This window comes from Dromiciops gliroides, chromosome 3, assembly GCF_019393635.1.
Source record: "Dromiciops gliroides isolate mDroGli1 chromosome 3, mDroGli1.pri, whole genome shotgun sequence".
NCBI classification, from domain to species: Eukaryota; Metazoa; Chordata; class Mammalia; order Microbiotheria; family Microbiotheriidae; genus Dromiciops; species Dromiciops gliroides.
Window position 1 is genome coordinate 600,214,695 of NC_057863.1, and position 20,819 is coordinate 600,235,513.

General features: G+C 47.1%; 1 protein-coding gene across 5 annotated transcripts in view; it reads left to right on the forward strand.

The window, feature by feature from the left end:
- Positions 1–20,819, forward strand: part of PHC2 (polyhomeotic homolog 2) — a 173,285-nt gene that overhangs the window by 108,317 nt on the left and 44,149 nt on the right. For 4 of the 5 annotated variants that reach the window (XM_043991690.1, XM_043991692.1, XM_043991691.1 and 1 more), the window contains 5 exons: positions 1,092–1,250; positions 1,631–1,708; positions 2,512–2,676; positions 5,779–5,931; positions 7,140–7,455. In XM_043991690.1, coding sequence (XP_043847625.1) covers positions 1,092–1,250; positions 1,631–1,708; positions 2,512–2,676; positions 5,779–5,931; positions 7,140–7,455 — 871 coding nt within the window. The remainder of the gene's footprint in view (positions 1–1,091; positions 1,251–1,630; positions 1,709–2,511; positions 2,677–5,778; positions 5,932–7,139; positions 7,456–20,819) is intronic. The other variant, XM_043991693.1, reaches the window with a different exon arrangement.

Genomic DNA, 20,819 nt, shown 5'->3' on the forward strand with positions numbered 1-20,819 from the left:
GAGTCACTGTAACAACATAGATGTAAAGCACTTTATAAACCTTTAAGCCCTATGTCCATGTCAGCAATTATCCTATGAGCTGAAGACAGGCAACTTAGAAGAAGAGTCTTGATAGGGTAGGCTACTGGACAGAATAAGATGAAATCTAATAGGGATAGATGGAAGGTCTTACACTTAGATCCTAACCTCAGATTCACACATCCCAAGATGAGAGGCGTGGCTAGACAGCAGTTCATCTGAGAACGATCTAGGGGTGGGGGAGGTTGGGGTTGTTTAGGGGGCCGTTAAGCTCTGTATCAGTTCATCGTGTGATGTTACAGCCCAGAAAAGTGATAGTCTTCAGAGTCATAAAGAAATGACAGTATACTCTGCTCTAACGAGAGTTTATCTGGAGTAGTGTGTTCAATTCTGGGCAACACAAGTTAGGAGGCACTGGCAGGTGTCTGATGGAAGTTAGCCAGCCTGGCGAAATGCCTTGAGTTCAAACTGTATGAGGCTCAGTTGAAGGAATGCTTAGCCAGGAGAAGGGAAGATTCCAGAGGGATGTCATGGCTGTCTTAAAATATTTAGAGGCCTATCAACCATTTGCTCTGTCTGTCCCTAGAGGGCAGAATTAGGAACTTTGGGAGAAATTGCAAAGAAGCCAGTTTAGGCTTACTGTCAGGGAGGAAAACCCTCCTAACAATTAGCCTTATTTCAGAGTGACCTGGCCTGCTTTGGGAGGTTCCTCTTCATTGGAGGCCTTCAAGAAAAGGCTGCGTGACCACTTGGCAGGGACATCCCAGACAGAATTCTTTTTCAGGTTTAGGTTGGAATAGTTGGGCAACTGAAATTCTGTGATTGTGTTGCCCCAGGCCAGGAGAGGTGGCAGAGGAGGTGGAAGGAGCTTGTGCAGTTTAGGGCACGGTGTTCTGCCCCATTCATCTATGGAACATCACTTGGTTCAGTCCGAGGCATAAATTGGAGAACCTGAAGAGGTTAAAACGTGAGTGTTGGGCCTGTTTGCCAAATGGCTCTGGCCGTCATCCTGCTGCTCGGAGTAAACAAGATTTGTTTCCCTCAACTGAGCCATTTCGGTGCTTTCTCCTCAGGTGATACAGCAAGCCCTGCACCGACAACCTAGCACTGCAGCTCAGTACCTCCAGCAGATGTATGCAGCCCAACAGCAACACCTCATGCTGCAGACGGCAGCACTGCAGCAGCAGCACCTCAGCAGCGCCCAGCTCCAGAGCCTGGCAGCCGTGCAGCAGGTGCCAGCCACACACACACACGTGTGTGTGTGTGTGTGTGTGTGTGTGTGTGTGTGTGTGTGTGTGTGTGTGTGTGTGCGTGTGTGCGCGCGCGCGCCAGACAGACAGAGCTGGGAAACCCCCTCAGAGGCCATATAAATGAAAAGCTTCCTGGCCACTGGCCCTCTCTCTGGTGACCCAGAGTAGCTGCTCGGTTTCAAGGCTCCAGTAGCTAGCTGAATTAAGCAAGCTCTCACTGCCCACCGGGTAGGGAGTGCTGGAGTGGTAGAGGAAGGAAAAGGGGCTTTGGATGGGAAAGTGGGGAAAGCACAAAGAGTTTCTGAGCCTGGAGAGAGATTGTGGGAAATCTGGAACCCCAATGACGGGGTGCTTTTTTATAGGCAAGTCTGGTGGCCAACAGACAAGGGGCCCCTTCAGGCAACAATGGCTCTGCACAGTCCTCAGCCCAGTCACCGTCGGTAAGTAGGATGGTGAACAACTGAAGGTGGGTGGATATTCACAGTTCTGGGGCTTATTTCTTCCATCCTGCCTTGAACACCCATGTGTTCCTAGTTTCTGTACTGTGTAGAATCTTTACCTAGGTTAGATGAAAGGACCAAATCAGTCCTTGTCTCTCTCTCTCTGTCTCTCTCTGTCTCTCTTTCTCTATCTCTCTCTGTCTCTTTCTCTCTCTTTCTCTCTCTCTCTGTCTCTCTTTCTCTCTCTCTCTGTCTCTCTCTCTCTCTGTCTCTCTCTGTCTCTCTTTCTCTCTCTCTCTGTCTCTCTCTGTCTCTCTGTCTCTCTGTCTCTCTCTCTCTCTCTCTCTCTCTCTCTCTCTCTCTCTCTCTCTCTCTCTCTTTCTCTCATGCACTTTCCATAACTGGCTAGATTTTAGAGGAACTCAGACTTGCCCCCACTTTGATGGGGTCTTTGCTACCCTGATCAGTCAAGGAGGCACGCATGCTTCTTTCTGTCCTCCTTATTTTCTTTCCCTCCCTCCAAAAGCTCTTAACCATTCATTCACCCATAACAAGGTTATCTTCTCCCAAAATAGTCCTGAGTCCACTGAATCCTTTCCGTAGCTGAGAATCGGGGATAGGGAAGGAATGATGGCCACCTGAGGCCACAGAGGTCACATTGATTCCTTATCTTCACAGAGTTGGATCCAAAAGACTGTGGGCCCCCTAAGGAAGCCAGAGGTGGACAGCAGTGCTTTACAAGGGGATGGGTATGGGGGCTGGCCCGCTGAACTTGCTGTTTTTTCCTGTTCCCATCTCCCCAGATAAACCTGGCAGCCTCCCCAGCAACAGCTCAGCTCATCAACCGTGCCCAGAGTGTCAACACAGCCGCAGCCTCTGGCATCGCCCAGCAGGCTGTGCTATTGGGCAATACCTCGTCTCCGGCACTAACAGCCAGCCAGGCGCAGATGTATCTGAGGGCACAGATGGTGAGCATTCTTGGCTTGGGCACATGGCTGGACTCTTCTATGGATTTAGAGTAGGGAACCCAGGAGAATTGAAAGAAGTCCAAAAGGGAGAGGAGGCACAGAGATTGGAAGAAGGAAAGTCAGGAGCAAATGGTAAAAAAAAAAAAAAAAAAAAAAAGGCAACTGAGGTATCAGGAGACATACAGGAAGAAAGGAACAGGCAGGTTAGGGAGTGGGATAAAGACGGGCAAGGCTGGGGATCATCTCATGATCTGAGGAAAGAGGGATTCATACACTCTGTTGTCCCTGTCCCTTTCCTTGCCACTTGCCACCTTGTTTGGGCCCCCTCTGCAGGGGAGAGGACATGCAAAGGACCCACAATTCGCCCAATGCATGGTTTACTTCGATGAGCCTGGGTTCAGATGTTGCCTGTGCCCCTCACTACCTGAGTAATCAGGAAAGTCTCTTCTGCTCTTGGGGCTTTAGTTTTCTCCTCTAACTTCAGGAGTTGGACTGGTTGATCTCCAAGGCTCCTTCCAGCTCTCAATCCTTTGATCCTACTTGACAGGCATATGTCACACAGAATAAAAAATGGGGAGTTGTTCATACAATTATAATTGTCCCTTCTGGAGATATCTATGTAGGACCCACCACCACTATAGAAACAAAGTAGTAATACCACAAGTGCCTGAACATGACATTGATCAAAAAATGTGGTTATAAATGTCACCATATGGAATATTCATAATCTCAAAACTGTATACAATGAACAGCTTTCAAAATGGAGAGACCTGGGAAAGAATGTGGAAACAGGATGAGGTAACATGTCAGCTTCTCTGTGCCTCAGTTTTCTCATCTGCAAAATGAGGGGTGGAAGGGTTGGACTGCCTAAGGATTCTTCCTTAGATCTCTAACTTGATGCTCTTCTAATCCCTGACCTCCTCTTGCTATTAGAGTTCTCCCTATGATGCTTTCATAGATTCTATAGAAGATGAGCTTACATCCCAATACTCTTATTCACTTGCCAAAAAAAAATAATATAATCCACCCATACAATAATCCAGAGGTACTAAATATTAAGGAATAATAGCAGAATAACTACTTGTCCTTGAATCAGTTCTATCTGACCCCTATCCAAAAAAATGCATAAAACATAATAATAGTATATCAATGTTTTCCAAGTGCTTCACACACATTGTCTCATTTGATCAGGCAGTAGAGTGATAAAAGCCCACCTAGGCACTGTGTGGGCCTTACCCACAGCCTTACCCCAGCACTGCAGCCTCAACTCCTTGAAGGAGAGGATTCCCTTCAAAATCATGACACTACCCTGAGCAAACACCCCCTGAGCCAATGTTCTTGTTGTCAGGGAATCACCTGGGTACAAATCCACTCTCTCTGCAGAGGGCTGCAGCTGCTCCATGGACTCTGGGCCTATGGCTGAGTATGGGAAAGCAGATAGCATCTCTTCCTGTGAGTTTGTAGTCCATCTGGCTAAGCTGGTGTATGAGACTAGGAACCTTATTGGGACACTGTTCTTTTGTCCCCTCAATCTTCATGCTTGCAGTGGTGAAACTTCCTGGGAAGCCTTATTCTCTGTGGAAAAGCTCCAATAACTGAATTAGACCCTTCCCCAGGCCCTTCCCCTCCGATCCTCTACACTGAGAGGGTACTGCCTCCTTTCTCCCTTCTCAGTCCTTTGAGCTGGCTGGAACCTCGTTCTTTTTTTCTTGACCATTCTTTTCTCATACATACCAGAGTGTTTGTGAACAGATCCTTTTCACCATTCAGAGAACAGCATTTTCCTGTGCCCAGAGGGCAGGCATAGAGTTTACAGGCTCTTTCTCTCCCTGTGTCCTCTGACTGATGACTTCACTTGAGAGTATGGCTGGGTCTTCCTTCATTTTACTCATCCTTAGCCAACTCCCAGGGCAGAATCAAGGGCCTTTGGGGATTGGCTGAATTTTCACCGTGTGTTCACAAAGGGCCACACGTTGACATACTCAAGGAACCCATGCTCACAGTCCTGTAGAATTTGAGAGCTGGAAGAGACCCTTAATGAGCATCTAAGCCAGCTGAGACCTGAGTAGGAATCCCTCTCATGGCATCCCTGACCATGTATTGCCTGTCAGAACACCTGCCATTGCAGGCGGCCTATTTCATTTTGGGTGCCTTTGATTGCCAAGAAGTTCTTCCTGATGTATCAAGCCAAATCTGCCTTTTTGGAATTTCCACCCATTGCTCCCAATTTTTCATTCTGTAACTAAGAGGAAGCATAATTCCTCTTCCATGTGACAACACTTCATCCACCTAATGAGATGTCATCGTGTTTCCCCCAGGCCTTCTCCAAGGACAGAGACATGAACATACATATGGACCATCCACCCAGTAGAGCAAAGCTAGTCATACACAGGTGAAGGGATGAGAGAGAGCAGGGAAATAATGGATGTCCTCAGAGAAAGAGCAATAGAAGGAAGGCACGTTCTTTGTGATGTGCACAGAAGGCCACATAGATTTCACTTAGAGAGGAGCATGTATATATACACACATACAAATACACACACACACACACATGCTCACAGTACTAGTCTCAATCTATCCAGTGTACAGTCAGTATTTCCAGGTCTCTTGAAAGTGTCTGGCATCAAACTAAATAGCCTAATCAGGTCGAGTTTGTGTAGTTTATTTGATCTGTTCTGTAGTCCAGGACAGCTCTAGGCCAGACTTCTAGTCCAGCTCAGGAGTGAGACAAGCCTGGGTAATGTCCCTGGGCATGGGGTAAGGTGGGAGGCTCTGGCCCAGCCTAGGATTGTCCTTGATTTCCAGGACCTGAGGAAACTGAAGGAAGCCAAGACTTCCCTGGGGAGAGTTGCTCCCATGGTGAGCCTAGGGTGGCCCCAGGGATCTTGGGCCCAATCTAAGCATGTGGATCTGTCCCAGAGAAGCTCCTTCAGCCCCTTCCCCACCAGACCTTTGCCCCTAGAGTCCCTGCTTTATTGGAAGCCTTCTACTTCTACTTTCTTGGCCTTCCCCATATCTGCCTCCTGGACCAGACTACCCTCCTGCCTTGTGGCTGAGCCCACACTGGGCAGGTAAACGGCACCTCCTTTCCTGTGATTCCAGACCCAGCCAGGTAACCTGGTGCAGGTAACTAGGAGCCTAGGCGGCACTGTTCCTTTGTCCCCTCAGCTCATCTTCACGCCCACGGCCACCGTCACTACCGTGCAGCCTGAGCTCAGCACCGGCTCCCCTGCCCAGCCCCCCACCCCCAATCAGGTGAGGATTCCATGGACTGGGCCTGGGGGAGGGAAGGGGAGGGATAAATGGTTCCTAGGGAGGTGGGCACCCCTGGAGAACGGTACTCCCATTTGGGTTGGCTTAGTGGATCTCCAGAACTTCTGGTAGGATAGGGTTCCCTAGGAAAGCAGGAGACAGAGTAGCCAGAAGTTTCCATCCCGGGGCCCTTTCACAGCTATGTTTCACTACCTAAAGCATGTATGTAGGTGAGGAACTTGGGAATAGCATGCTGAGGAAAGAGAGTAAGTAACTGCCATTGGGATTCTCGGTGCCCTAAAGCCTCCCAAACATTCTCTTCAGTGCCCTAGAGCTCTGAAATTAACTGTCCCACTTACCCATTTCTCCTTCCACCATCCCTGAAATGAGTCGCTTACTCTTGAGGACATTAATCTACCCTAGTGGGAAAGATAGCCTGGAATGAGGAGGAACCTTTGGGTTCTTTTGCTTGCCCAGGATCTATGGGCCTTAGGGTGGAAAGGAAGATTCGGTGGACAGCCTAGTGGTGGCAGGCCTAGAAAAGAACATGAATAGCAAGATGCCTGTCCTGAGCATGGCCAACCCTTGTGTCCAGCAGAGGGCACCAAGACCCAGGTTGTGTAATGATTTTTGATGCCTCAGCAAAGAAAGGCCATAGAAGGAAGGATCAAATTACTGTAGGAAGCAAGAGAGCTATATGCTTGGTTGCCCCAGCAGGGCAGTGATCTGCCCTTTTGTGCCTTAATCAGGGCAGGGGGAGGCCCACAGAAGTTGTCTGCTTCCCTTGGACATATGCCTTAGTGATATGGCATCATGGGAATTTGTTCAAATACTGGGTAGCTGTGATACTTTTCTGGCCCCCAGAGGACTGGTCATGGAGGGAGCCCTGGTGGATATACAGTGCGGAGGTCTGGCCTACCTGCCCTGTCCTAGGTTGATAGTCCCTTCCTAGAATTCACTTTCTACTTTCATTCTCCTCCAACCGTTTTCAAATCTACCCCAGATCCTGTCCCCTCCAACCCCAAACAATGTATATCTGGCATCAGTTTTCCACCCTATTCAGCCATTCCTGGATCGATTCCTGGTCCCAGTGCTTCCATAGCTTCTTCGCACTGCTCTGAGTGTACTGGCATTGCCTCTGCCTCCCATTCCTACCCTGATCCCTGTTGGTTGGTGCTACCCCCAGACTCCCACAGACCCCTCTTTTCCAGGTACAGAACTTGACCCTCCGAACGCAGCAGACAGCAACCACAACAGCCTCGGGCCCCACCCCCACCCAGCCTGCACTGCCCGGCCTGGCCCTGAAACCCAGCCCAGGCAGCAGCCAGCCTCTGTCCACCCCCTCACAGGGCAGAAGCACCACTCAGGGCTCCCCGGCAGGTGCCAAGCCTGGCATAAGTGACAGTGTGGCTGAGCAACTCAAGAAGGGGGACAGCAGCAGTGGCAGTGTGCCAGGGAGCACTGAGGGCCGGGGGGGACTGAGCCGGATGGTGTCCCCTGTGGCCACACAGCCCCTCATTGCACCAGGTAAGGCCTGAGACAGCATCTTGCTCGAGAAGATCCCAAAGCACTACAAGGTTGGCAAAACATTTAGGTACTTCCTTTCTCCGAGGAGGCCCCTGACCCAGCCCCACTAGGGGAAAAGGATAGCCAGTCTCACCCACTTTTCCATCTATTTCCCTGCCCCAGGTCCATTGGCCTCTGGTTTGATTCAGTGCTTCTAGCTTGACAGAGGAGATATTGTAAGCTGGAGGGAGAGGAATGCCTGCGGTTCCTTGTACACAGTGCACATGGCGGAGAGAAGCTTCTTGTCTTAGGAGAACTAAGTAATAGCTCTGCCCCCGACTGGGCCCTCTCTGGCTAGGGAAGGTGGGTGGCAGCTCGAGAAGGAGAGGTAGAGGGTCTGGAGGAAGAGTGGTCCTCTGTCACCGAGAGAGGAGCACTCTTTGTGCTTGGCTTGTCGACCCCATGTGAAGAAATCAGAGAGGAGGAGGGGAGGAGGAGGGCAGTGGTGGCATGTAGGAGAGGCCTCTCCTGGGCTGGTCATCCCAGCTCAGATATTCAAGAGCCGTATGAATGAAGGCAAGTCACATAGTCTTCTAAGTCTGTTTTCTCTTTGTAAAATGGGAAGAATAATACTTGTACTACTTATGTCACAAGATTGGTGCAAACTTGACAAAGAGACAAAAATTATCCAATGAGCAAGGATTGGAGGCAGATGTGGTACAGGAGGAAAAACCACTGCATTCTGGCCCTGCTACTTATTGCTTCTATAACCTTGGGCAAGCACTTTATCTCTCTGGGCCTCAATTTCCTCATCTGCGAAATGAAGAGATTTTACCACCTGATCTCTTCAGTCTAATTCAAATAAAGCAGCTGTTGCGTTCCAGGCTCTGGGCGTAGAAAGATAGGAATGAGTGTGGGCACTGCACTCATTGTACTGACACTGAACAGACAGGAACAACACACACACTGAGAAGTCAATACAAAATAGGAAGTCATTGCAGGGAGGGATGGCTAACAACTAGAGAATCAGGAAGGGCCTCATGTGTGGAGGGTGCCAGCCCTCAATCCTGTGATCCCACTGGCCACCCTGTGGCAATGTGCCCGCTAACTAAATGCAGGCATTTAAATCAATGTAGCTTCATTCAAAACATTTTATCAGTAACTTGGATAAAGATAGAGACCCATCCTCTGTGTAAGGGACACAAGGCTAATATGTTGAATGACAGAATTGAGACTCCAAATAATCTCAGCAGGAGGAAATAATGAGCTGTAGGGAATGAACTAAAACGTGATTCTGTAGGGAGTCAATGAGAAGTGTGGTGTTCAGGTGAAAAAATCTGCTGTGCCCATAGCAGGTGGGGGAGGGAGGGTGGCTGGAGAGCATAAAAAGACCTCAAAGGCACAGGGCCTAAAAGCTCTCTAGGAGTCACCAGTGTGGCCTGTAGCCACACAGAAAGAGCATCTAGAACAAGGCGGGACTGGTAATCCCAGCACCTTCAACATGGTCAGACACATCTATAATCCTTGTCTCAATCCCAGGCCCCACCTTTTAGCAGGGACAGTGACACCCCCAGAGCTTGTTAAGAGGAAGGCAAAGAGGATCAGTCAGGCAATAACCATCTTTTAAGCTCCTGCTGGAGGGGGAAGGGATTCAACAGTGTATCATGTATTGGAGAGCAGGGCAGGGACATGGCAGCTGTCTTCAGATACTTAAAGGGTCATCTTGTGGAAGCAGGAGTAGACTCATGCTGTGTAGCTCCAGAGTGCGGAACTAGGACTGGAGACTCTGGTGGTTCAGCTCAGGGAAGAGCTTCCTCAAAGTTAGAACTGTCCAAAGAAGAAGTGAAGAGGAACATCTGGGCCAGAAGGGCTCAAGCAGATAGCTCCAGCAGGAAGTTCCATTAGCAGCTACTGCTAGTGGACCAAAAGGTCTGCAGGACCTCCATTGAAATCTAGATGGGGTTGGGGGAGAGGGAGACAGGAGAGGAAGGGAGAGGGGAGAAGAGAGAAAATTCATTAAGCACTTAGAGTATGCGAGGCACTGAACTAGGAAACCCTTCAGAGAATACATTGTGTCCTGAGGCTGCTGAGCTGGTTGGACTCAAAGGAACCGAGAGAAAGACACATGACAGCCTGCCTTCTCCTCAGGACTCCTTCACGTGGGTTCCAGTTGGTTCCAGACAAGCCAGCCAGTTGCCCCAGCCCAGCCCACACACCCTAGCCAATACAGCTCTGGCTGTGAGCTTTCCAGGACCTAGCCCCTGAACCTCCAGAATTGTTGTAGAATTTATAGAGACAAGGAGGGTGCTGTTTCCATAAGCCTTATTTAAGCAGAAAGGTCTGTGTGGCCATCAAGGTCTGAGGGGTCGAGGGTCAGAAGGCTGGCTGAGGAATGCTATTGCCACTGCCCTAACTTAGCTTCATCCTAGCACAGAGCATGCTAGCCCCCACAGAGCTTTCTGTCAGCATCTGTGAGCTACAGAGGCACAAAGCCCCTTTCCTCATGGATTCAGACCAGTGGGTTTCGCATTGTTCTAACAACCACAATCCCCTCCCAACCTCCCCCTCCTTTTTCTCTTTCCTCAGGGCCCCCAGCCCCACCTCTCCGCAGCCATGGCCCCTTCCATCTTGAAAGCTATCTGGGGGAAGGTTTGGATGGCCACAGGGGCTCAGGCTTTTGGAACAAAGAGTGGACTGAATCGGGGAGGAAAGATGGGCCTTATAACCCCCTGGGAGGCAGCCTGGGGTCATGCTTGTCCTTAGCTTCGCAGTCCCCTAGCATCCCATCCAGCCTACCCATTGGGACAGAATTGAGGGATTAGGAAGCTGAAAGGGGGAGATGAATTGGAGGTGGGGGTGGCTTGGCCAGTCAGAGTTGGTCTTGAGCTGACTGCTGCCCCTCAGGAAGATCGCCAGTGGGGGGCTATGGGGTAGCAGGGAGGAATGCGGTCTCCTAGGGGCTATTTCCTCCTAGAGCAGGCTTCTAGTCCCAGCTGGGGCTGTTCCCACTGACAGCTGTTTGGGGGCAAAGCCCCTCCCCCATGGCAAGTTCCCTGCTGCTCTGGTCCTGTCACCTTGGCAACCAGGCTTCTTTAGGCCTTACAAACAGAAAAGGCCCCCTCTGCCTTGAAAAGCTTTGAGGAGGGAGCAGAGCCTGGGGGCTTGGCTTTAGGGAGGGAGTAAGGGAGGGAGGGAGAGAGAGAGGGGGAGAGCTGGCTTTGCCTGGCTTAAATCTGTGAGCCCTGAGCCAGCAGGATACTCCTGGCCTTGGCCTCCCAGAAAGCTAAGCCAAGCTCGACACCTGGTACCAAGCCCCAAAGGACAGGGGGCCAAACAAGGACAAACTTGGGACCTCAGGTGTGGTGATACCCAAAGGGTAGCCTTTCTACTAATGCTTGCCTCCGGGCCCCCCCCCTTCCCCCAGCTCCAACTTGGGGCAAAGGCTTACAGTGTGAGAGGCAACGATAGGAGAGAGGAGGGGGTTGGTAATATCAGCCCTGAAGGGTCATTGAGAATCAAAGGCTGTTTTCACCCACTGTTTCCCAAGATCCCTCGCAAACTCTTTGTTCTGCCTTCTGCCACCACTCCTCCCCTTCCCCCTCCCCCTTTTGCTGGGCTCTTCATGCCTACTCCATCCTCAGCAGGGCAGAAGGCACTATCTGCTAATAACAATTACTATAGAGTTGCTTTGTTCCACTTCAGAAGTAGTTGCACAGGAGTGGGAAAAAATATCTGCCGGTGATTGGCTGAACAATTTGGGATAGGGAGGCACCACATTCTTCTCTACAAACAGCCATTGTTGATTGACTGATTGATTGATTGATTTGGAGTAAAAATGCCATTACAAGAAATTGAATAGAGAAGTGGATATCACTGTCTCTAGAAAGAGAATATACTAATGGGCCTGCTTGTGTGAGAGGATCCAGGCTCTTTGGCCCATTATTCATTATACTGAATTGAGTCCTCCCATGACAGTTGTATGGGTGGAGTCATTGAATAGTTGCCTTAAAAATGATTGTGGGTGGTCACTTCACCAACCCCCCTACACACACACACACACACACACACACACACACACACACACACACACACACACGAAGACACTTAAAACATAAGGATCTTTTCCGTTAATTAAAAAAACCAAACTTTTAAAAATGGAAAAGCATTGCTAAGAGAGGAGTCATGGGTATTGGTTAGCATCCCTCTCTGCCATGATGCACATGTGCACCCCACACAGACACACATCCACATTTCACTTGCCATTGGTGATCACCCAATTTCTTTTGGAAATTTGTTCTACTCTTGGCTTCCTTAATATGATGTTCATACTATTTCCTTAACTTGTTTCTCCTTTTCTCTTTCCTCTGTCTTTGCTGTGCAGCCTTCCACATAATCCAGTTCTAAGCTTTCTCCTTTTCTCCTTTGACATTAACTGCTCACATGGTTTTAGCTACCTGCCACCTGTGTGCAGATGGTTCCCAAATCTACGTCACCCTCCTCGATCTCTTCCCCCTCTTCAGTTCCCAAACTCTATAGTTTCCTCTAGGACAGCTGTCTCAGGAATTGACAATACCCACACTTGAATTTGGAAATGTTTTCACATGAGTTGACAGTTTTCTTTCCCAAGAAGACCTCTCTCCTAATTTCCTCATTGCTGCTAGCACTGCTTTCCTTTCCAGATTTCCCAATTGCTCTCAACCTTAAAATCTTAGAGTTAGAAGGAACCTCAGAAGCCACTATGGACCTGAATAAGAATCTCCCTTACAACATATTTGACAGGAGATCATCCAACCTTGCTTGAAGACCTCAAGTGAGGGGGAGTGCACAACCCTGCAGGGCACCCCATTCTACTTTTGTGTTGCTCCAATGGTTTATTGTCCTTTGCTTCCCCTTTCCTTCATTATCCTACATCCAATTCATCATGAAGTCTAAGTGATCCTCTGTATGGGTGCTCAGATCTAGCCCATTCTTTCTCTTTCCACAGTCATCACCATAGTCTAACCTCCCTTAATTATATGCCTGGATGACTACAATAAGCTCCTTCTGGATTAATTTATATCTTGGTCACCAAGGAATCAATCTTTTGTGACTTAGTTTTCTTATCTGAAAAATGGGGAAGATAATAAGTCATATCTGTAGTACTGAAAGGTTTCCATGGGGTTGTTGTGATGGTTAGTTCGCAGAAGTGCAGAGAAATAATGCCATTTTTTTCCTGATTCCCCCATGGCATCTGGTAAAGGGTTCTGCCCAAGGTAGATGCTCTATACTGTCATTTGAATGACTGACTTACATGGTATAAACATATGGCCAAGTATATGTGCTTCTCCCTCAGAAACTTCCCATCTGTAGCTGGAGACCTCCAACTATAGAAACAAAGCTATTCCTAAAACATTTTCAACTGCAGAACAACTAGTAGTCGACTACTCTAGTTTCATAGCTAGCTTTCTTCCAAAAAACAAGCCCCCAGACGGACCTACTTCCTGTCCTGGACTGCCTAGACGATACAGTGCAGGTCAGCAAGTTTAGAGAAGATATAGTCCCTGCCCTCCTGAGTCTTACAGACTAGTAGGAGCTATCACACATACTCCAATAACTACACTATATAAATAATAATAGCAGTTTGTATTTATATAGTGCTTTATGGTCTGCAAAGCACTTTACACACATGATCTCATGGCCAGAGCCTGTAGTACATTTCTTTTAACAATGAGAAAACTGAAACCCACTCCATTAATAGATAGTGGTAGCTGGACCTGGCTTTAGGAAGGCCTGACTTCAAGTCCAGACTCAGACATTTACTAGCTCTATGATGCGAAGCAAGTCCTCTGTAAAACAGGGGTGGTGATGACCCCTACTTCCCAGGGTTGTAGTGAAGATACATTTAGATAATATTTGTAATATGCTTGGCAAACCTTAAAGCATTACATAAAGTCTAAGTATCGTTGTTGTTATAACTACTAATAATAATATACAGAATAGATGCAAAGTAATCTCAGAGAGAAAGCCTCTAACAGCTGCAGGAGGTGAAGTGAGGAGACAGAAAAGCCTTCTGAAGACGATTTGAGCTGAGTGCAAGGAAGCTAAGAGATGGAGGGGAGGAGGGAGAGCTTTGCAGGCATGGAGGCCGGACGGGACAGAAGGGCCCGGGGACCACGGGAGCTGGACTTTAAATTCTCTTGCATTGGTGCAAATTGTAAGATGACTGGAGTGGTGGAAAGGGCTAGGGAATGAAAGACTTGAATGGCTAGGGGACTGTATGTTTGGTCCTGGGAGGTAATAGGGAGCCACTGGAGTTTGGAGGGAGTGAAGGAGTCAGATCTGTGCTTTAGGAAAACTACTTTCCAGCAGTCACTGAGGGACATGGAAATAACAGTACAGATCTAGACATTTTCACTTTGGAGGCAGCTAGGTGGTACAGTGGATAGAATGCTGACCTTGGAGTTAGGACCTGAGTTCAAATGTGACCTCAGACACTAGCTGTGTGACCCTGGGCAAGTCACTTAACCCCAAATCTTCTGAAAAATTAAATAAAGTACACATGTAGATATTTTCACTTTGCACCACAGAATATGCCATATTTACTAGCAGGACAGAGATTCCCTGTGGTAGTTAGGGCTATGGTCATGGTATAGAGCCCCCTCAGCTGCCTTCATCAAATGCTCAAGACTCTGGATTCCCCCTTCTCCCATTGCCACCACCACCCCCCAGCCATGGTAAAGGAAAAAAGAAAAAAACTAGTTCCTTTCACCTTCATAGAACCATAGAAGGGTTGTTGGAAGGCCTCTCCCATATTGTCTAACCCCTCCTGGAACAGGGGTGCTCACTCCAACATCCCCAACAAAGAGTTATCTAGTCTTTGCTTCAAAACCAATGGGGATGGGGAGCTCACTACATGCTGAGGTGACCCATGCCACTTTGGGTAGCTCTAATTTGTAGGGAGTTTGTCTTTATAGCAATCCAAAATTTACTGGCCTGACTTCCACCAGTAGCTCCTAGTTCTGCCCCCTGCAGCCAAGAGGAAAAGGCTCAGCATCCCTGTTCCTTATGATAGCCTAACAAATATTTGAAGATAGTCATCATGGCCTTTTTTCTTCCTCATCCCAGGCTTCCTTTCCCTAGGCTAAACATCCCCTAATTCTTTCAGCTGGTCTTTGTCTGGTGTGTTTCTTCACCTGTCCTAGTGCCCCTCCTATGACCATGTCCCAGTTTATCAATATCCTTTTTAAAATCTGGTGCCCAGGGCTGAACACAGTACTCAGTACTGACTGATGAGAATAGAATAGAGTGGGATCATTATTTCCATAAATCTTAATACTTTGTCTCTATTAATGCAATTTTAGATTTCATTAGATTTTTTTGTCTGCCAAATCAAACTGTCCATAGCTTTATGTCATCAGCAGATCTGATAACCTTCAGATACCTGTCTTTATCTAAGCCACTGTTTAAAAATGTTTCACAGCAAAGAACTAAGGACAGACCACTAAGAGTAGTCTGCTAGACCCCTCCATCCAGGATGACATCAGACTCTTCATCAAACTCTTTGGGTCCAGGAATTCATTCAGCTCTGAATTGACCTAATTGTTACATCATCTAACCCTCATCTCTCCAGGCTGTCCAGAGCAATAGCAGTGGAAACTTTATTAAATACTTTGTTGAGGGGCAGCTAGGTGGCACAGTGGATAAAGCACTGGCCTTGGATTCAGGAGGACCTGAGTTCAAATCCAGCCTCAGACACTTGACACTTACTAGCTGTGTGACCCTGGGCAAGTCACTTAACCCCAATTGCCTCACCAAAAAAAAAAATTTAATTAATTTTTTAAAAATACTTTGTTGAAACTTGGGTTATTCCTTCCCCTAAACTACTGATATAGTAAGGTTAGTGTGGCATTCTTTGCTTGTTCTCATCAGTGTGATGATCTTTCCACCAATGCCCATCACAGCCCTTTCTTTGCATCTTCTCTACTCTGTACTTCCTGTTTGTGTTTCTTCATATGGAGAAAATCTATCCATTTTCCTGGAGTTCTTTTTGTTATTGTTTTACTTGTTTCTTGGGAATACTGATGTGACATCCAGCCTGTTCATCTGCTCTCCCATTCTTGTTCATTAACTGACTCACTTCCTTCTTTCAGTATATACCTTTCCCCCCCCCACCAAGGTCTCTTATCCTCCTTCTTGGTCATAAACCATCCTTAGAAATGCATTTTGCTGTCTTCTCATGGCCCCTTGAGTCAGTTTAACTGTGAGGGCCAAAATTTGATATACGGAGCATTTAATAATTTTTACCACATAACTCATGGCATCCTAGCCACAGAGCACCACAAGAAAAAAATCGTGTTTGAGAGATGGGCGTTTGTAGTGGCAAGCAATTTGGAATCTCAAATGTGATCCAGCCCCAGCTTCTCCTGCAGCTCAGTTCTAAACCCAGCTCCTTGTCCATCTGCACTGGCTGACTGGCATACACATTGGGCTAGACTCATTTGGTAGGTTGCCCACCTAGCTTCATGTAATAATCTAGGTAATATGCATTTTTTCCTACTTTGTTTTTCCCATTTGGCTGGATGACCTTTTTTGCATTACAGTGGATTTATCTTAGAAGGTTTTATAGGGTTCTAGATCTTGATACAGTGAGTACATTGTCATCTGTAAATAGGAGCATTTAAAGTATCTTACCATCAGTAAGAACAGTCTTTTTCTTGTGACAGGAAAGAGAATGGGGCTGTGGAAGTTGAAGAGGCCACAGCATCATATGTATCGTGAAGGAGATGCTTCTGCCATAGGGTGGAGGGATTGCCCTATGGAAAACAAATAAATTGAGAGGCTGGTGTCTCGGCCACTTCTGTCAAGAGCTACAGCTCATCAGAAGACTCAGATATCAGGATACAATTGGTGCATCATTGATTAAACTTAGTGTGTCTTGAATGTAGGCAGAAGCTGGGCATAGTAATGCAATCCCAAATACCAAGGAAACTGAGGCTGGTGGGTCTCTTGAGCTCAGGAGTTCTGAACGATAGAGGTCTATGCTAATCTAGTGTCTATACCATTGCACTGATACCAGTATGGTAAGTCCTTGGGAAAGGGTTAGTATCAGGTTGCCTAAGGAAAGGCAATCCAGCCCAGGTCAGAAACAGAGCAGGTCAAAGCACTTGCACCAGTTAGTAGTGAGATAAGGGCCAAGAGTAGCCCATGTACTTCTAGGCTGGGCAAGGTAAGGAGGCCCAATCTTTTAGAGAAAGACAGAGAGACAGAAAAAAGGAGAGGGAGAGAGAGAGAGAGAGAGAGAGAGAGAGAGAGAGAGAGAGAGAGAGAGAGAGAGAGAGAGAGAGAGAGAGAGAGAGAGAGAGCGCGAGCGAGCCAGCCCAGGTCATCAAGGTGAAGTTGTTAGCAGTGGTGAGGCACCAGGGCCTTTCACTTTTCTCTTTATTGCAGTGTGTGAGACCTTTCACAAATGTATCTCTTGTTCTGGGGTTATGGTTTCTGCTGTTGCAGAGTCTCTCAGAATGTAGTGTAGACCAGAATCAGAGAGCTGTGCCATGATGAGACTCTGTTTAAAATCTAGCCTAGAGCTGCTTTTCTGATCATAACAGCTGAGCTTTCTCCTAAGCCTGCAACCCCAGAGAAGGGATGCTCAACAGCAGGCACTGGAACATAAAAAATGTGCCACCCTAGCATGTAATGCCAGGTTGCAGTACAGCAACCCAGTATGCCAAGTGAGGGGAGAGATGTAGGCACTAGTCAATGTTGCCCCGACTCAATACATAAAAAGACAAGATGGCCATCCTTCCTATCAGGGGAGGATGGGTTTTAGAAAGGGTGGCGCTATTATTATGACAGAGAGAAGGGCATATTGTAGGGTGTGGAAAAGGGCAGAAGTGGCACTGCAGGAGTGTCGCTGTAGGAGATTCCCTGGGGCCACTTCTGCCCTGCCAGGATTGTGGGGAGCAGCTGGCTGCTATCTAGGCCCACAGCAACACCAGCATAGTAGAGTGAGGAAGGGCCCATGAAAAATAATGTCTCAAGCAGAGGCTTTTCAAGAGAACAGTCACCAACTGGCTGACCCCCATTGTTTCCCTTCTTGCTATGTTTTCCCTGACTTTCTCCTTTCTAATTTTTTTGGCTTTGACCCAGAAACACTGGCTTTGAGAGGAACTCCCCTTCATTGTACAATATGGTATTATTTCCAGTGAGGTTGGGGATGACCAGTTCTTCAGGTGAGTTACAGCAGAGACCCCCGAATCCAAACTTTAGGGAAGCCTGCCTTTGATTCACATTTGTCAATGACTAAATTCACCAGCTCAGGCAGAACACAGGACTGGGTAGCCTCTTAATATTATATCCCTACCTCAACTGATAAGGTTAGGGAAAGTGTAGCCTATCTGGTGAATTTTAGTCACCAGACTACCCATGGTCATCTGGCAACATGACCACATTGAGTCTCACTGTCAGCTGTACCTACTTAATTGTTATTTACACATAATGGGGGCTAAGGGGACTATCTATAGCTCAGGGAAGTAAAAGGTCCCATCTACCCCTATCTCCCAGGCCCTAGGCCATCTGAGGATCACCTTCCCTACTACTATGGGGTCATAACCTGCCACTTCACCAACCAGTCCTTAAGGACCCTCCCCCACAGCCATCAGTGTTTTGATTTTCCAAATTGAGCCTGCAAATCAACAAGTGTTCTGGATCCCAGCTAGGGTAGACTCGGGAGTCTCTGAAAACTTTAGGGACTTGGTTCCTAAAAAGCAAATGCTCCTGTCAGCAGTGTTAGTTAAAACTATTCTCAAGAATGATCCAGGAGGGGGCAGCTAGGTGGTGCAGTGGATAGAGCACCAGCCCTGTAGTCAGGAGGACCTGAGTTCAAATCTCCCTAACCCTAACTGTAACCTTGGGCAAGTCACTTAACCCCGATTGCCTCACACACACACAAAAAAAAAAATGATCTGGGAGGCATTACAAATTATTCTCCCTAAATGGAAGCTGTTCCTTCCCCTTCCTGGTGGTGCTGAGGGTCTCTTGCCTGGTGGTGTACAATACTGCCATTGCTGCACTCCTCATCCTGCCAGAAGCATTGCCTGGAGCAGACATAGGCTGTATCCAACTATGGCCGTTTGCCAATTCCTGAGCCAGAAAGTCTTTCAGGGTATTGACAGTGCTTTTTGAGTCAAAGAAGTGACTCCACGAAGGTCAGTCAGCTGTCATCAATCAGGTTCCCCAGACCATCAATTCTAATAGCAGTTCTAGTGAGGTCAGAGACTACAGGTCTGCAAGGGTTTTAGAGAAAAGAGACATCAGAAGGAGGTTAGAATTGAGGCAAGCTGTGTTTATCCAGTCCTTCAGCCTTCTCCTCAGAATCCCTGTGACTATTTTTCAGGACGAAGAGAAGGGAATTATAGCTTGGCCATATCTGTATAGCCATTTGGGACTGCCTCCCATTGATACCCAACCTGCTGGACCAGCTGGCAGGAGTAGTGATATCAAGGATTTAAGCATACAAGGGATATGCAACCTGAACTGTATGAATGGAATGAATGGAAGATGACCTTCCTGGCCTACTGTCATGACCTATATGAATACCAGGTGATACACTTCAGTTTGTACATTTCCTTGAATTTTTTCAGATTCATGATTCAGTATTTTTAAATTTTGTAACAGGTATTGATATATTTTGCTTCTATATCGCCTTTGTTTCCAAATATATCCTTTTCTGCTCCCTTAACTTCCTTTTAACAAGGGAAGCAATTCCTTGTAACAAAAAAATAAAAAGAACAAGAAGCAAAAGAAAGCAATTCAGCAGAACTAACCAGTATATTAACCAAGTTTATACAATATTCCATACCCATAGTCCCCTACCTCTTCAAAGAAGGGGGAAAGGTGCATTTTCTCATCTCTACTTTGGAGATAAGCTTGATCATTATAATTATCAGTGACATTTTAATTGCCTTTTCCGTTGACATGATTGTAGTCACTGTGTCTGGTTTTTTCCTGATTCTGCTCACTTTACTCTGTATTAGTTCAGATAAGTCTTCCCAGGCTTCTCTGAATTCTTCGTATTGATTGTTTCTTAGGTGCAGTGATATTATACTCAGGTCTCATAACTTGTTTATCCATTCCCCAAATAATGAACATCTGTTTTGTTTCCAGTTCTTTGCTACCAAAAATGGTCCTGCTAGTGAACGCTTTGTTGTATATGAACCCTTTCTCTTTCTGACTTTCTTGGAGGTTTGTCAGGAACTCAGTCTTTCAAGACGTTTTGGACTGATGATTGGTGGCCTAGTGCAGTGATGAGGATGTCTCTCTTCACATGAGGAAATCCATGCCATCTTTCATTTGCTCCCTATGCCACCACTGGCTATTTGTGAAGTTGGAAGAGATGGGGAAATTGGAAATTCATAGAAAACCAATAGGAACCCCTAGATTCCACCTCAAACCATATCCCTGGATAGAACCCTGGTGCTGCAAAAAGACCCACAGTGGTGGTTCCTTTTATAGAAATCTCCAGGTGTTTTACCCCCAGACTTCTCACTTGGATGATTCCTCTCATTAACCTGCTGAAGTACCTCTAGACTTAACACTAGACTGAAAAGAGAAAGGGTATATACCATTGTCATAACCTTTAGTTTAGCTCAGCTCACTTTGATACATGTAAACACCCAAGGTTCATCATAGGGACAAGTAGATCTACACAGAAGTGGTCCTTGTGCTCAAATTGGGTCTCTCCCATATATTAGTCCTGAACCTATTTCTCCTGCAAGCTGACTGCACCTGAACGAAGCTAAATAGTAGGGGGAAAAGAAGCTCCTCACAGTACAAGCAGCCTGGCAATCTTGTCTGGAGGGAATGTGGCATCTCCTCATTGTCCTGACCAGAAATGTTCAGTGTACCTCCCAAGCCACAATTTAGTAGTAAGTTCACCTTCACATTCCAGGACATCACAGGGCAGGGACGTTGCTTGGAAAAACAATTTGGATGCCTGGCAGCACCACCACCTCAATAGGCCCTCTTACAGACAATAAGATTTGTAGCTACTCAGCACCGACTGGTCTGATTAGAAGCAGTTTGCCAGCAGTTTATACATAATGCCTTTGCCCACATCTAGCCACCTTCCCTTGAAACTGTCATGACTCCTCAACCCAAAGGAAACTGATTTCTCGAAGCCTCCCTTAGAAGTGAGTGGGTGAGGGGCAGCTAGGTGGTGCAGTGGATAAAGCACCAACCCTGGATTCAGGAGGACCTGAATTCAAATCAGGCTTCAGACATTTGACACTTACTAGCTGTGTGACCCTGGGCAAGTCACTTAACCCTCATTGCCCTGCAAAAAAAAAAAAAAGAAGAAGAAGTGAGTAGGTAGGTGGCAAAGGTAGAAACCTCTGTTATGATGGCCCAAA